The sequence below is a fragment of the Gadus chalcogrammus genome, chromosome 8 (assembly GCF_026213295.1).
Source record: "Gadus chalcogrammus isolate NIFS_2021 chromosome 8, NIFS_Gcha_1.0, whole genome shotgun sequence".
In the NCBI taxonomy this organism is placed as follows: domain Eukaryota; kingdom Metazoa; phylum Chordata; class Actinopteri; order Gadiformes; family Gadidae; genus Gadus; species Gadus chalcogrammus.
The window spans coordinates 25,204,111-25,221,634 of record NC_079419.1 but is presented as its reverse complement, the minus strand read 5'-3'; the positions used below and the strand labels follow the sequence as shown (position 1 = coordinate 25,221,634).

General features: G+C 44.9%; 3 protein-coding genes across 3 annotated transcripts in view; 2 read left to right on the top strand and 1 right to left on the bottom strand.

Annotated features, from left to right (window-relative positions):
* The window catches only part of LOC130388074 (phosphatidylinositol 4,5-bisphosphate 3-kinase catalytic subunit alpha isoform), a 44,427-nt gene extending 38,246 nt beyond the window's left edge, over window positions 1-6,181 (top strand). Inside the window, exons 19-21 of the mRNA XM_056597404.1 lie at window positions 468-585; window positions 872-1,023; window positions 3,242-6,181. Of these exons, the coding sequence (XP_056453379.1) occupies window positions 468-585; window positions 872-1,023; window positions 3,242-3,512 (541 nt within the window). The 3' untranslated portion in view covers window positions 3,513-6,181. The remainder of the gene's footprint in view (window positions 1-467; window positions 586-871; window positions 1,024-3,241) is intronic.
* A 181-nt stretch (window positions 6,182-6,362) lies between these two features.
* Window positions 6,363-12,346, bottom strand: LOC130387959 (calcium-activated potassium channel subunit beta-3-like). Its single transcript, XM_056597251.1, has 4 exons — window positions 12,220-12,346; window positions 11,601-11,792; window positions 7,253-7,427; window positions 6,363-6,680 (listed from the first exon to the last, which is right to left on the bottom strand). The coding sequence occupies exons 1-4, from the start codon at window positions 12,303-12,305 to the stop codon at window positions 6,363-6,365; spliced, it is 771 nt and encodes a 256-aa protein (XP_056453226.1). The 5' UTR covers window positions 12,306-12,346.
* Window positions 12,347-15,608: 3,262 nt separating this feature from the next.
* Window positions 15,609-17,524, top strand: part of mfsd8l2 (major facilitator superfamily domain containing 8-like 2) — an 11,304-nt gene continuing 9,388 nt past the window's right edge. The window contains exons 1-4 of the mRNA XM_056597249.1: window positions 15,609-15,808; window positions 16,468-16,653; window positions 16,912-16,974; window positions 17,122-17,241. Of these exons, the coding sequence (XP_056453224.1) occupies window positions 15,733-15,808; window positions 16,468-16,653; window positions 16,912-16,974; window positions 17,122-17,241 (445 nt within the window). The 5' untranslated portion in view covers window positions 15,609-15,732. The remainder of the gene's footprint in view (window positions 15,809-16,467; window positions 16,654-16,911; window positions 16,975-17,121; window positions 17,242-17,524) is intronic.

The following is a 17,524-nucleotide window of genomic DNA, read 5'->3' as shown; positions in this document are numbered from 1 at the left end:
TTGATAATCGACAGTTTGGATTCAGTTTTATGGTAAAACATGTTGTAGCTTTATATTCGGGGACAATTGCAGTCATCTGTTACTTTTGTATGGAAAGCCTGTTTAGGCAATATTATATAATTAATAAATAATTAAATTACGATAATGTAGGTTTGATAATGAGGTGATCTTTATTTATCTATGGATTTATTTCATTGCCATGTTTATATAATTCATAGGCATAATTATTTATAGATGTATTTACTTCTTAGATTCGTACTTGAATGGCATGCCATACGTTTAGTGTATTGAAACAGTAACCTGCCTATTGAATCTGATAAAATGCTTTAATTGTATTTTCACACACTTTAAAACATATACTGTGTTTTATTGCTGTGATGGTTGTTGGATTCAAGGGTATGCTGCCAGATTATTTACTGCGATGTTATCGTAATGCATTGTTATCTAAATTTGATATTGTTCCTCAGGTATGACCAGGCCGTCGATCTGTTCACGCGGTCGTGCGCAGGCTACTGCGTAGCCACCTTCATCCTAGGCATCGGAGACCGACACAACAGCAACATTATGGTGAAAGAAGACGGACAGGTAAAGGTTCAGCTGGCCTACGTCCACCTGGTTTATTAAAGTTACTCTTTATTCACCTAGCGGCCATCCCGGCTCTAATATCAGCCTGGAGAGAACTGAATGTGGAATATAGAGCTAGCGTTAAGAACCAAGATGGCCGCTAGGTAAATAGGGCCAACACCTTATAACACGTAACAGATCGCATTAGAACGATAAGGGTTTTAAACGGTCGATGTGTGTGTCTTCACACCGATGACGCTTGACAGCGTTTGCTTCACTCTACTTGTTGTTGCCCCTCCCCCGATAGCTGTTTCACATCGACTTCGGCCACTTCCTGGATCACAAGAAGAAGAAGTTTGGGTACAAGCGAGAGCGTGTGCCCTTTGTTCTGACGCAGGACTTCTTAATAGTCATCAGCAAAGGAACCCAGGAGTGTACCAAGACCAGGGAGTTTGAGAGGTACTTTGTCATTTCCTTCAGTTTCCATAGGGGATTAAGCGTTTTATTATCCTTATCATTATCTGTTTGTTTTGTCTCTGCATTTTTGCAGAGACAAATCTGATGTATGTTTTGTTTGTCTGCATCTATTTCCATTCGGCCTCCCATTCTCTCGCAGCCTCGCTCACTCTATTCCCCCTCTCCACCTCTCTTTCACTCTATCACCCTCACTCTTTCTCTATAATGTCTCTTAGGCCCCATCCACACTAGTGAAAACAATATTTTCCCTTCCGTTTTCCTTGCAACGTTTCAGGAATTTCTCTGTAAAGACGGACTCATTGCAAAAACACATCTAGCTGTAGTAACGCTGTAGTACATATTCAAGGCCACTGTGTGGCGTTGGTTCTCAACCAAAAAAAGAAGACAAGGCGGAGCCTGCGCATCAAGCCTGCGCATCAAACCTGCGCATCAAGCCTGCGCGATGTATACAAACATACAGTCGAGGAGTATGTTGTTAAACCTTGTAGATTGAGCAGAAAATACTTTTGGATGTACAGTGTAATTGCATTTACCATGGGGCTGTATATAAAGCTACAAAAATTATTCAAACAAAGCAATTCGAAGGAACTCTAACGTTTCCCAGCTGGTGGAGGGCCGATGACTTCCTCGTTTGCGTATCTGGCTTCCACACGAATCCTAACACGAAAACGGTTACAACCGGTTTTGCCAATACTAACCCCCCCACCCCCCCATATGCTTTACTCAGGTGTGTGAATTGACCTTGAAGGTGAGTCAATCTATGAAAAAAAAGGACTTGACCCCAAAAAAAATTATACAAAAGGTTTTTCAATGGATTCTAGTAGTAGTTGGTGTGCTGAATAACATACTAAAAGTATACCAAAATATACCTCCCAGAAAGCCCTAATTTCCATGATGGCGGCCGAAATGGCGGCGGGGAGCTTGAAATGGCTATATCTCAAATTGAAAAAGATTATTCGAATGATTTTTCACTTGATTCTGGGGCCTGCAAATATGCTTATGAACATACTAACAATCTAGAAAAATATACCTCCCAGAAAGGCTTCATTTTCATAATAGCGTCCAAAATGGCGGCCGGGAGCTTAGAATGGCTACATCTCAAATGGAAAATGTTACACAAGAATATTTCAACTGATTCTGGTACCTCTATACATTAAGAACATGAGAAAAATCTAGGTAAATATAACTGCTAGAAAGGCATAATTTTCAAAATGACTGCCTGTAAGCTTACATTGGTTAAATGGTTAAAATTGGTTACTATTCAAACTAGAAAGGTGGTGTTGAACAACATTCTCCTCTGGAAGATACTTGTTATGTGGATTGTCACATTCCTTAAGTTGACATGGTCCACAGACAGTAGTACAAGGTAGTCCATATTTTCTGCAAGAGCAGCGGAGTGTCTTGCAGGCAGTGGTACAGTTACAATGAATGACCTTCAAGAGACTGTCTGGAGCAACATTCATTGTTGACATGAGTGGGACAAATCTATTGTCCTGCAGGCTCCACCCCCAGTTCAGGGCATCCATACCATCTTCTGTTCCCATCCAGACCATGACCTGGTAGTATGCTCTACGACAGTGAAATTTGGTCGCAGATTCAGTTGGTGGCAGACGTTCAGGCGTTACAGTTGATGAAGCTTTGATATGATATGAAGCATCCATAGCGCAAAATAATATAACATTATTTTTTTAAAGAGATAAGACAGAGCTCTCCTCTCCTCTCCGTTTATATGCTTTACTCACAAGTGTGTGAATTGACTTGGATATGAAGCGCATATCCAGCGTCCATAGCGCACGGAATGTTATATTATTTTGCGTAGTGCAAAATTCGTATTTTAAAGAGATAAGCTGAAGCTCTCCTCTCCTCTTGTTAAAAAAAAGATATTCAGCAGCGGCGGTCATATTTTTAAATGCATACAGGGGAGACACTGATATATTTATATAGATATGTATATATATTTTTCAATACATTGGTATTCAAGGCGGGGCCCTAGTATTGGTAAGGCGGCCGCCTTAACCATACAGTGCTGGGGGAAACACTGGTTCTTATGCAATTTGCTTTGGATAAAAGTGTCGGCTAAATGCCCTTAAGGTCTAAATATCAATGTTCTCTCCCTCTGCTTCCCACTCTCTCACCCCACTCTCTCCCACTCATATCTCTTGCCTATGTCCTTCCCTCTCTCCCACTCTCCCCCCTTCAGGTTCCAGGAGATGTGCTACAAGGCCTATCTGGCCATCCGCCAGCATGCCAACCTCTTCATCAACCTGTTCTCCATGATGCTGGGCTCCGGCATGCCCGAGCTGCAGTCCTTCGACGACATTGCCTACATCCGCAAGACGCTGGCCCTGGACAAGACAGAGCAGGAGGCTGTTGACTACTTCATGAAGCAGATGAACGATGCCCACCACGGTGGCTGGACCACAAAGATGGACTGGATCTTCCACACCATCCGCCAGCACGCCATGAACTGAAGCGGGCGTAGCCCCCGCGGCAGTGGCGACCACGGTGGGCATGAGGCGAGAGCGGTTGGGACTGAAAGGAAAAGGTTCCTACACCCGGTGGAAGGAGTCGTTCCCCTTCCTCTCTTAGAATGCCGTCTAGGGCGCCGTGACGATCGCCGGCGTGCTTTTGTTGCCTTTTCTACTCTGCGTCTGACCCTCAGCCGTCTGCTCCGCGGAACTCCCCAAGACCCGGGGGGAGCAGGAGAGGTTCCGCTCAGATCTTCTTCCTTCTCCACAGCAGGGAAGAGCAGAGCGGGGAACATTCAGCCTTCTTCCTGTAAGCACCAAACCATGAGCGCACTGCTTAGTTGATCCTTAAAACATCAGCATTGAAAGACAGTATGACTTATTCTGGTCGCCTAGCAGTTACACTAAGTTATGTTCTACCCACTACCTATGAGGACCTGAAAGAGGCAGAGCACATCTCGCCTCAATTTGGGCCTCTTTTGTCCGGAGGATGCATGGCAAGGAATTGAAAAGCGGACCCGAAACAGATCCCTGAGGTGCCCTCAAAGCCGGTCGACAGGTTGAATCTGGAGGCATCGGCACTTCGGTAAAACGCTGCAAAGGACAGGAGGGTTGCTCTGCTGTGGACAAGGTGTTACGCAAAAAGCTGACTTTATTCAAAGTATAACGTTTGACTCCCGCTGACGACTATCACGTTTTTGTTTTGTTTCTTTTAATGTTCGTGTCCTCCATATATCCCCTCTCGTTCTACAGACGTGGGCCTGGCCTTTTTTTTTTTTTACTGCAGTATATTCATCCCTGGATGCTTACTGTGCACATATACCTTTTTAAGTCTTTATTTTATACTAAGCCAAAGTCCCTGTAAGCCACCTATACATCATTTGTTGTTTTTAACTCACTACTATTCCAATTCCAGTTTATCTACGTAGCACTGATCTTTGCTCCATTTCAGTTTTTTATTTTATTAAAAAAAAAAAAATGTTATATGTCAGTATTATAATTAGTGTTTCCAGCATTAAGTTACTTAACGTTGCAAGGGATGAAATACCCATTTCAAGGTTTGAGAAAGCTTAAGTACATGTTTGAGTTCAGCTCTATTCTTGTTTATCGTTGTCCTTATTTGGTTTCTGTGAGTGACTGTAAGGCACACCGTTGTTCTCCTCGTGATGTTGTGTTACACTATGCAAACTGTACCTTATTTGTCTGTTCGTACTTTCCCACACAAACGTGTTCTGGTTAAGTCCTCGACAAAGTGATGAAGTGAAACCCAGATGACTTTCCCCACCTTGTCGCAGTCCAAGGCTAGCATTTTATAGACTGAACAGAGAAGATGAAAATGAAGAATAATAATAAGAAAAATGAACCGATGATACTGCGTCATCATCGCTGTAGAACTGGCTGCTCACACACAGAAGGACCATCAACCCTGCCTTTTCCATGTTCTTATTTGACTTTTATTTCTGTTGTGCTGAGTCATGACCTGTATGGGCACCACAGCCCTCATGGCGACCCTGTTTTAACCTGTTAACCCTCTGCTTCAAGCCTCTTCAGCTGAGATACCGAGACGATGTAGGTGATTTAGAAATAATCTACTCTACAATCCAACCTTGTGATCTTTAATTCCCCGAAACCCGTTCCCAAAGAAATAGTCTGAACCTCAAAGGGAAATTAAAGAATTACATCTGAGAGTGCCCGCTGGCGTCATGAGTTGAGGCCTTGTCTCAGCTCTACCAAATAACACAGAAGAGATGGACGCCTTCTTGGCCAGGCCTCACGTCTCTCATAGATACACATGTATCTCACTAAGACCTGTGGATGAGGGGCCGTGGACTGCCCAGGATAGCGATGCCTTAGTGAATGTGTGCGTTTCCGTACAGGATACAGACCCAATGGGCTGGCCCCATTCAAGAGTGTCACATGCAGACGATAAGATGGAAAAAATTATCCTAAAGTTCAATGCCTTCCCCCCCCTACACTTTGTCTTTGTATGTGGTTGCTTTGGTCATTTTATCGCTGCATCATGCATGAGGTCCCGAGTGCGATTGTCTTTTGGTTGACCTGATGTTTACTTGAATTTCATGTTAAAAAAAAGAAAAATGACCTTGTTACTTGTACTTGTGTGTGGTACTACAATGTCACGATGAAGGTAACTTATACCGAAAAAACGTGCAAATGCTTTCCTTGAATAACGCTACAGAGGTAATATATTTTTGTATTTTAAAACGTATAGGCAGAGGAGCTGATGTCTGTCGAAATAGGCGAAAGATGGAAGGAAGAAATAAATAAATAAAAAATAAAAACTAAGTTGGAGTCGTGCATTGTGTGAAGCGGTTCTCTTAGTGAAACCAAGTAGACGGCTCCTAGCTGTCGAAACGATATGAATCCTAACTGTTGAAGGACGGGTCTTTGAAAAGTGCAGAGTGTTGTTGTGCAGAGAGAGATCTGAGCTCAGTAAGGGGCTGCCCTGCATGTTTTATGTTTTTGTTTGTTGTAAAGGACACATCATCCATATGATACATCTATTCATGTGTACATTTCCATAACACCTCTTAGAATGATCTTGTCAACCCACTTCCCTCCCCTCCCCTATTCCTCTTATGAACCCATGTCTGACAAAAGTATTAATTCATAAACTCATTGTACTGTTAAATAAAAAATATTTGTCTTTATTGAAAGCGCAGTCTTAATTGTGTGTGTTTGTCGCTTGTCATCATAATCCAACTCCAACCACAGGCATCTGGTCTGCATTGCATTCCGCTGAGGGCCTGCTAAGGGGCCGTTGGGACGGCGGTTAGGTCTGGACGTGGAGGGGCCGGTCCTCGGGGCCCTGGTCCCGGTGCACGGGGACGGGGGCTAGGTCTGGATGTGGAGGGGACGGTCCTCGGGGCCCCTCCGGCCCAGGTCCCGGTGAACGAGGCCGAGCTGCTGGGTGAGCTTCACTAGTACCACCAGCAGGGCCCCTCCACCTAGCATGAGGCTGGGCCACAGCAGGGCCAGCAGGGCCCTCCTCAGGGAGTACTTCCTGTGCAGCAAGGCGTGGCCCCGGTGCTTGGCGGGGTCCGTGAGACAAGCCAGGCTCTGGCCCAGCTGCTCTCCCAGGTTGTCCTTCACCACCAGGGCCTCGGCTTGCAGTGCCGCCGCCTCCATCTTACACTTGGGGATGTAGAAGCACTGGGAGAAGAGATATGTTACGGGGGCTCAGAATTCCCCTCTTAATAGACTTAGAGGTTTGTTTGAAAGTTGCCCTGTGTTCTTAACCATTATTTCTTAGGCTGGTAAGATTGATCTGCTCATTACACCATTGGCTAATGTGTGGCCCAATTCTTAGCAGATACCTTTTCAGGGGGCCTTTGGGGAAATTATTTTACTATGGTCCCCCTCTGGCCATCTCCACTTCTTTGAGGTAATTAGATGTTACCTAATTTTGTTGAGGAATGTTGAGGCCAGGTTGGATAGAAGTGATCCAGGCCCTAACTCCTGTTATTAACCCCATAGTCCTGCCCAACTGCAGCGCTTCAGGATCAAATAGCGTGACAATGAGGGCCTCCCTCCGTCCACCGCATGTTCACACTATTTACAAGACAAGACTAGAGAGCACAGAACAAGGTGCTTCTGATCCCATAATTTCCAGCATGCTCAAATTTAAGATATCCCATAATTTGCATTCAATTATATTCCTCCTGAACAGACGAACAGCAAACCCGCCCAAGGGAGAAGCCTGGATGGGATGACCTGTGCAGTACCTGGGGCGCCAGGATCAGGGCGTCCTCGTGGTGGTGCAGGAGGTTGGCCCGGCCGGAGGCGCTGTGGTTGACGGTGACCCGGAGGCAGGGCATGATGCTCACCCCCCGGCACTCCACCCAGTCCTGCAGGAGCTCCACCTGGACCAGCACGCAGCCGCCGCGCTCCACCCAGTTGCTAGGGGAACACCGGCCAATCAGGTATGTCAAGTTTTTCTTGGTATGGAACTTTACCACGGTGACAGTCTCAAAGGGGCGTCACAGACCCACAGGACCAACCAGGGAAACACAGCTTTACTTAAATAATTCTAACCAGTTAACACACCAATACAAGGTTTAAAGGAGAAATCCGGTTTAAAATGGATCTGGGATATGTTTAAGATGATAACGAGATGGGATGTTCGTTTGGGAGCACAAAAGCGCATGTAAACGCATTCTTAAATAGGCTGTTTTTAGCCGATTCTACCAAAACGCTATAAACTGGGAACCATGGGGGCATCTTGTCATGGTAAAAACGAAATCGTTATTTTAAACAACTTAAAAGGCTAGAAGTAGCCTGACACTTCTTTGATAGTATAATATGGGTCTTAAAATATAAAACGAGTCATTGAGAACTTTGTAAGTGTACAGATTGTTTATTAAAAAGTACATTTTATACACACAATACCATCAGTAGATCACCCGTCGACGGCATTTTGTTTTTAAGACTCGATAAGTAGATTGGCGAACACAGAGCTTGTGTGTTGCTGACGGATGTCACAATCTCTGTGTTCGTCAATCTACTTACAAAGTTGTTTAAAATAACGATTTTGTTTTTACCATGACAAGATGCCCCCAAGGTTCCCAGTTTATAGCGTTTTGGTAGAATCGGCTAAAAACAGCCTATTTAAGAATGCGTTTACATGCGCTTTTGTGCTCCCAAACGAACATCCCATCTTGTTATCATCTTAAACATATCCCAGATCCATTTTAAACCGGATTTCTTCTTTAACTGTTCAATAGTCCTTTACCCGTTCAGCGTTAACCTGGTCACATGGGGTCTACCTGAGGGTCTACCTGGTCAAATGGGGTCTACCTGAGGGTCTACCTAAGGGTCTAACTGGGGCTCTACCTGAGGGTCTACCTGAGGGTCTAACTGAGGGTCTACGTAGTGTTGCCACCCGTCCCGTTTTTCCAAGAATTGTTCTCTTTTCTCACCAGCTGTCCCGGGAAAAAATAAATCTCTCCCGGGACACAATTTGTCCCGTTTTTTGGGGGAAAATGCAAACACCTCATTTGATTACTTTCGTTCTGTAGTCTAGTACGGTTCCTGTGCTTCTATGGCTCTTAAAATTGTCCCAGTTTTCTTCCCGTCTATGCTTTGCGTACGTGACCATGACGCCCCATTCTTGCGCTTCTCAGACAGAGCGGGAACACAATTTCAAACATAAACATATTAAAGTGGAGGAAAGTCACTCAGTGTGAGTGGAGTCGAGCGCTGCGTCTTCATTTGCAATGGGAGGAGAGACTGACGAGGAAGGAGATGGAGCAAATAAAACAAGCAAGCCACCAGTACGAAAAAAACTATACGGTCAACGGTAATCTGGTAAGCAGACCATTTTTTTCTATAATATCCACAATTTGCTCATAGATAGCACGGCTAGTTTCATGGGGGTCTTCATAAAATTCCAATTGCCCATATAGATTTATTGATTATTGATTAATTTATTTTTTATTGGATATCCAATTGCGGCAGCACAGTATCATGGCTATTCTTCCTGGAGTCCATAAATACAGTTATATTAACCATACATTCCGATTCTCGTACAAACAAACACATACTAATCTAATCACATACGTATAATCAAACACACACACACACACACACACACACACACACACACACAAACACACACACACTCACAACACCAAAACAAACAAGAAATACAAAAATATAAATGTTGAAATAATATCAATGTTGAAAGTTTGTGATCAAGTCTCATCATGTGATGTCTCTCTGTGTTCTAGTCTAGTGTGTTGACCTGGCTGCTGGACTGAAATTATCTGCTGGTGTACATCCACCCTGGTGACCCCTGAAAGAATATTTATTAACATGACTTTGTTTCCGTCTCCTTTGTCCAAATTGTATGTTCATTGGTCAGTCTGAACTGGTAATAATGGCCGAGCCCTCCGCCCCAAACATTTGATCGAGTGTCCCTTTTTTTCCCAAATCCAAGGTGGCAACCCTAGTTCTACCGGAGGGTCTAACTGGTCACATGGGGTCTACCTGAGGGTCTAACTAGTCACATACTTATTGTATCCTATTTTGTATTTTATATGCTAACGTAACTTTTTATTGATTAGTTACGGACACATTTAATATATTTGGGTTGTTTCAGATGGACAGTGACGCACAATGATATCCACGATGATTAATTCAATGTTTGACATTCAATATTCCCCCCTAAAAACGATAATTCTTGAGACTAGACTTCATAACAACAACAAGTATGGATGCCCACAGGAGCCTCTTTGTGCTTCCCTGTTGAATCAGATGCATCAGTTATTAGAACCGCTTGCGATGGTTGAACATGAGCGTGAATATATCAGGGGATGTTTATAATTGTAAGCTGTAATGTATCGTAATGCAATTGTTAGAATGGGTGTTAAGTTTGCCTCTTAGTGCTTGCTGCAAGTTCACTTTAGTTTATCAATGTAATGACAGCGAAATGGCCAGCCATTGTTGTGTGGTGAACTCATAGGACTCGGGTAGCTTTAGTTCTGCATGAAACTCAGAGTGAAAATTCAGACTCAACAGTGTGTTCAAAGCACTTTCCTCCAAGCTTAAGGTCTGAACCTCCAAAACTCCGGAAACTCTGAAGCCACCCATAGCTACTTGAAATTCAAGATGGCGGCCATTTTTAAGATGGCCACCACCTTAGTGGCGCAGTTAGGCTTAAGAAATCATTTAGTTGGTGATAAAAGCATGAAAAGTGCCATGAGCCGTCTCAAAGGGTCATTTGACAAGAAACCACCCACAGCCACTTGAAATTTCAAGATCATGGCCATTTTTCAGGATGACTGCAGCCCCCCATGATTTTTAAAACACACATTTTCGCGTAGAAATGCATTGGATTCCACCAAAGGCTCTGTCAAAAGGGGTTGTTTAACTGTGTTTTGTCTGACTCCTTGCCCATGACCTTTCCAGTTTGGTAAAACCTGTCAGTAGTTGTGTCCCACCAGCATAGCTCTCAGGGTTGACTGAGGTATACAAGCTCCCTTACCACGACAAAGTAACATTCAGAAGGGATGTTATTTCTATTTTTTACAGACAATTTTTCCATTAAAAAATGACTAAGGGGTGGGGAAACAAAAAAAAAGATTATTAATTACATTTGTGGTGCTGAACGGACAGTGCTCCAAAATAATAATCAAACAATGGCTAAGACTAAACGTCAATAAGGACAAATCAAGAAGCAACATTATCTCTGGCCAGCACAATATTTGAACCATGACAAAAACAGAAAGCATCTCAAACAATATTAAGGAACTAAACTGACAATGTGCTTCTCTGTTAGATATAAGCAGTGGAAGCAATGTTACAAAGTAACAAACACAGGGGACAACGGGGAATAACTAGGTTCTAGCAGGGGCAACTACATAGGCATGTGCAACTGAGTCCATATCTGAACCAATTACACCTTCCAGTACATGCCTTGGTGCTCCCACTTGTGGCTGCTCCCTAAACTCTCCGCAATAGGTGGAAGTGGAGTCCAGAGGACTTTCCGCACCCCTCGTTCTGTTCCACTCATCCCCAGTCAGGACGGGCTATTCATTTGTGGATGTCGCTTCAATGCCTATCCCCACACATATCAGCCACATAAGAAGCACGTTTGGCATGCTCTTTGAGTGCTGCTTGAGTTGGTGGGATCAAGTCAGTATTTATGACTATTAACCCTTCAGCTTATATAGTCACAGGAACAAACAATGAAGAATCAAGCTGTTAAGAACTAGCCATACTCTTTGTGCATGTAGACATGTCTCAGACACTAGAACGCACAGATTTTTGTATTTTTATAGGTCTATATTCCTACAATTTGATAGATAATTTCTGACTCCACCCAGCGACTAGACTGAAGTCACCGCACCCATTTGGAGGCAAAGCGGCAAAGCATGGAGCTCTTAAACTGGTAGTGGAGACGCTAATCAGCGTTGAACGGTACGACTCAGCACAGCCAATAATGCTGATGGAAAAACAGCGATGGGTTCTACCTGTATTCACACATCCTTACCTTTTCACATAGGGTTCTACCTGTATTCACCCATCCTTACCTGTTCACAAAGGGTTTGACCTGTGTTCACACATCCTTACCTGTTCAAATAGGGCTTGACTGTGGTGATTCCCACCACGAAGAACATTAAAACGGAGAAGGCCATCATGGTGAAGCCAAGTAGAACGGCCCTGTCCTCCCCAGCACTGGATACGGGAATCTGGGCCTTGAGGCCGCCATCATCAGCCACCTTCCACATCTGCTCCTGCACTGGCCGTGACTGGAGCAGCCCTCTGTGACACACACACACAAACACACACACACACACACACACACACACACACACACACACACACACACACACACACACACCCGCTAGATTGTATGGGGACATTAATATATGCATGACCATTGCATGGCAGAGACTCAACACCTGCCTACTTTATCTCCACATTAATATGGATTACACATCGGTACTTACAGATTCACACTGGCACAAATTCATGCAATGCAGCTATGTGGACAATGTGTACAAGCTCACAAACACACTCACTCCCGCTCTCTCGGTCTCTCTTTCTGCATCGCACACCCTAGGGATGACACGGTAAAGGGTGCAGAAAAGCAAACAGAACAGGGAGAATGCTGACGCACACAGCTGCTGTGTACACATTGGTAATGAAGCAGACCTCTCTGTGAGAGTGGAGCGGGTCTGGGTCCTACCTTGTGGGCCTCTTGCGCGCTCCCTGCAGGTTGATGTTGATGGGGACGTTGTAGGATCCACTAGGAGCCGTCGCGCTCAAGAACATCTCCACACCCTGCTGAATACTCACCACTAAGGCTGCGCCCGACCAATCAGGCCTGGGTGAACCACACCCCCGCCACCAAAACCCCTACCTCCCCTCGCCTCGATCCACAAGTCAAACTAGGAGCCAGTGTGGCTCAATGTGCGGCTGTAACCTCCCGTAGACACTGTAGATGGGACTCACCGCGCGGACTGAAGGAAGTGATTGCGGTTAAAGGTGGATTTTCCTGTTGTTTACCGAGTCTCAAAGGTGACGGCACAAAGGCTTCCACCCTGGCGACTCCCAGGTTCCTATAGAAACAGCCATGAGGTGAGCCAGGTAACTAATGGCTTCCCACTGGACCAGGGTGTCCCTGTAGACACACCAATCAGAGACTCTGGGTTTGTAAGACTTCCCTCTTCTGTACACAGTGCTAATGTATATACAAGACCGAATTAAGTACCCAATGAAGGCCAAGTGCTGTGCTGTGCTTCATTACTTTATATTACTTTATTCAGCGTTCATCCAAAGTAATATACAGTGAACTGAACACAAACCCCCGTCACAGTAAACAGGGTGGAGGCGGTGGTGAAGGGGATGGATGGGGGCTGATGTGAGGGGAGTGGAGACATTTTGTGGTGGGAAAGCATTAGAGAGGTTATGGAGTTGGGGTTGTTTTTTACTCTGCCAAAGTACCGAGGAGGGATGCTTCCCCCACACATGGGAGAGGGATTCATCTCCTTTTGAAGTGTTTGATTTCGGGCTGGAGTTCATATTCAATATGCAGGGGCAGTTTGATTGGCTGCTCTGCATGGTAGTTCCCGGTGTCTTTAATACACACTTTGATAAACAGAGACTCCATCAGCAGGATCAGGGAGAGAGCGCCCGAGAGAGAAACCAGTGGTGCAGTGGCCTGCTGGCTGTGCTGTGTGTTCTGAGGCTGCAGTGGTCTTCTCTCATTCAATGAAGGGGAGGAAGTTGTTTGGTTGCTAATGGCAATGAAAGGGAAGCCACTGAGCGGCCCTGTCGCACATCTCTGATTGTTAAACATTTGAGATATGTTAGGATTTAGTATTGCAACTGTTGTGATGTCTTTCTTTGTAATATAATAGCAGATAGGTAGCTGGTGTTGATAACATTTGTCTTTTGAAGGGTTTTCCTCATTCCATACCATGGTCCAGCGTTATTAGAATCCTAACATGATCATGGATGGTGATCCATCACCTGCCTCAGCCTCCATCCATCTGAACTGGTATCTTTTGTCACATTGTTTTCCGAAGGACAGCATTCGAAGGATACGCATTCTCTTTGCCTTTTTCCCAAAATGCTGAAGTTCCCCCTCCCAGATTTAACTTTTTTGTTGTTTTGTTTTGAAAATGTAATGTAGTCCTCCGTGTCGTTCTCCCGATGTTATTGATTCCAGAATGCCTTGTGCTTAGTTTGGAAATGGCGGTATATTGAATGGCAGCAACTTTCCACAGTCATTATTTCTTGTTTCTGTTCGGGCCTGACAGCTCTGAGTAAGTATGCTGTTGTCTCCTTTTTTCTGCTGCTGTCCTTTAGACTTTTTGTGTAGGAGGGCTTTAGGAAGCTGTTGGCAGCCAGAGGCTACTGCTTGAGCGTTCATCCTCATTCAGTTAGCTGTCAGAGGTGATGTTATCCCCCGCTGGCCCCCAGATCATCAGTTGAACAGAACAACTTTCATTTGTCCCTAGCACTCGTTTTGATAAAGAAAGGTTTTAGCATTTCATGGCATAATACTCAAAAGCACACAATTGTTGTGTCCACTAAATATATGAAAACATTATGTTTGCATCACAAATCCACTCAAATCCATTTAGACTGGAGAACACACCTGCCCCCCCCCCACAGATACACACACACGTAGACTGGAGAACCCATCAGCCCACCCCACACAACACACACCCCTGTCCCTCCCACCCACCATAAAAACTATAACTATATTGTCCTTCAGGAATGTGTGCTACATCCAGCCTGTTTATGGAATATCATGACTGCCTGTGCGAGACACACACATATGCACACACAGGCACACGCACACACAAGCAAACAAGAAACGTACCTTCCATGCCACAAACATATTCCATATTTATAACTGAGACCGTGCCACACTGATCACCTGCTTCCTTATGAAGAGGAACTGGGAACTGGTGAAGGCACCGGATACATGTTCTATTCCCAAGGCAGAACTTTGCAGAACTATTTAAAACACACCGAGCAACCCCAGAAAGTGGAAAGTGCTGGCAGCTCTAAATTTGAGTTATTTTGAAGGGAGCTTGTGAAGATGGATGGTTGCAGAATCAAGCCTAATTTACGTATGAGTTTCCTAACAATCTGTCTTAAGCAGCTACTCCTCACAGTTCATTACACACCAGAATCGGTAAGAGCAGAATCAAAAACAAAGAAACATCACAAAGTTCAGCTCCAACTCCAGAATAACAACAAACAGAACAATAAACAAACAAGTGTTCCCCCCCCCCGCGCCAAAACCCAATGTTGCCATACAACCCTGAGAATATTTTATGCAAATGTTCACATTTTCAGTGACGTTCACATTTGTACAAGTGAGAATTGAGAGCTGGGCGATCCAATTGTGACCCAGTTCAATTGTTGTTTTACATCTCTGAAGTGGAGCAGCGGTGATCGGTTAACGGCTCTGAGATATATTAATTTATATCTGTAGAAGTGGCAACCTTTGACAGAAAACCCTATGAAATACATCTGAAGAGAGCATAGTTACACACCATACAAAAGAAGTGCCTCAGGAATAAGCTGGTTGTCTGGCAACCAGAATGTTGAATTTTCTTTATTGACACTTTTAGCGACGCAATTGTCACTAAAGTAAATCGCAGGTGCGTACAGATAATTATAAACTATATACAAAGGACTTTTTGAATTAAAAGATAATGGCAGCGATAGCAGTGTAACTTTGGTGGATGACACCCTTTGCTCACCTCCTGTAAGTGTCTGCTGAGAAACAACTCTTGATGTGAAATTGGAGTAAATGTTAATAAAAAATGCATAAAGCAGATTATCTTCCCTCACCTTCCTCTTGTTACCTGACACACTGCAGCTCCCAGAGCACTGTGGTGCGGCTCGCTGACGTTCCTCCACATGAAGTAGACTATTCTTATAGATTATATAATTCTGTTCGGGAAGACTTTTATTGTATCAACCCTACAAAGAAAGTTTGGGCACGGAGTTGAATTCACTGCCTCATTTGGTTCTCTGAGCTTTCTTCTTCAGATAAGAAGCCTGTAGTTTGATTCTACCTTTTCTTCTGGAGATTACGAAGGAGAGTCTCCTCAGAGATGCTGTTCTAAGTGGAGTCACACTGTCTTCCATTTCCGTTCCCCTTCCTCCCCTCCTCCACGAGGGACATGTGGAGTCAGAAGCTGGTGATTAAAAGGAGAGAAAGTCTTTCAACATCATGGATAAACACCAGAAGAGGAGGATCACGTTCTTAACCATCGGACTGATATTCCTGCTCAGCGGCATCGAGTACGGTGAGTTTAGCTTTTTTTGTCTGATTCGAAAACTTTGTAGCTCAAAGTAGTAGAGCAAACGATAAAACTTGGGCCTGACATTTAAATGATTGAACTGGTATAACTTGTGGAGATGGTAGTCACACACACACACACACACACACACACACACACACACACACACACACACACACACACACACACACACACACACACACACACACACACACACACACACACACACGCACACACACACATTCATGGCTGCACCATCTGGATAATTGAATCAGATTATGATGAAGGCAAATGGGGCATAGCCTCACCCTTCCCTCCCCCCTTTTCGTTACCCTTTCCCCCTCTCCTGTGTCTCCCCTCCTCCTCCTCCCTCTCTCCTCCATCAATCCTCCCCTCTCCTTCACCCTCTCTCCTCCCCCCTCTTCTCCTCCACCCGCTCTCCTCCCTCTCTCCTCCTCCCTCTCTTCTCCACCCTCTCTCCTCACTCTCTCCACATCTCTCCTCTTTGTCTCCCATCCTCCCCTCTCTCCTCCCTCTCTTCTCCTCCCTCCTCCTCCCCCTCTCCTCCTCCCTCTCTCCTCAGCCCCCTAGTCCATTACACCACCTCCTTCTAGTCCATGAGCCTATCCACCCCAGCTCTTTATTTAGCTCTCCATTCCTTCTAGCGGTCATTCTGCCTACAATATGGCGTTACCTCCAGATCCTGGAAGCCCCGCCCTACTTCCTGGGTCTGGGCCTATCAGCGTTCAGCCTGAGCGGGCTGCTGACGGGGCCGCTGTTTGGCCTGTGGTCGGACCGCAGCAGAGCCACAAAAAACATCATCCTCTTCTCCAACCTCTTCGAGATCGCCGGTGAGAGAATCTGACTCAGTTATGATCCACCATCACACGTAATGTTGGGAGAGAGTGTGAAAGAAAGAGAAAGAGGGGAGAGATGGAGGGAGGGAGGAAAATATAGAGATTTATTGTCGTTCTTATTGTAACAGATGTGTTGTATAAAGTTAATCATCATGGTCCTGACCCTAACCCTAACCCTAACCCTAACCCCACTCACCACACCATTAAAGTCATGCGGTGATCCTTTTTTAATCCCTTCTCTTGTCTCCTCAGGTAACTTCATGTATTTCCTGGGATATTCAAAATGGTTGTTGTTATGTAGTCGGCTTGTAGCAGGTGAACACGCTCTTTCTTTTAACGCTACACAAACGTGCATGCACACACACACACACACACACACACACACACACACACACACACAATTACACACACAAATGAAACCTACAGATTATTGTTATTATTGTGTTTGTATGTGTATTGCAGGTGTGGGTGCGGGGGCCGGGTCCTCCATCTTTGGATTCATAACGCGTTGCACGCAAGCAGACGAGCGTGCCAGTGTCTTTGCCGCCATCATGGCCTTTCGCCAGGCCGGTCTACTAATTGGTCAGTCATTGCCATGGCAATAGAATGGTCTCACGTTCCCCCTCCCTCCTCCCTCTCTCTGTTCAGTGTATCGTGATATCAGAGCTCACTCACGTCTCTCTCTCTCTCTCTCTCTCTCTCTCTCTCTCTCTCTCTCTCTCTCTCTCTCTCTCTCTCTCTCTCTCTCTCTCTCTCTCTCTCTCTCTTTCTTTCTGCTTGACGGCCAGACTCTCATCTGTGTTAAATTGACCTTAAGAGATTCAGTGTTATAAACCAGCAGCACCACGGCCAGTGAACTGTAGTT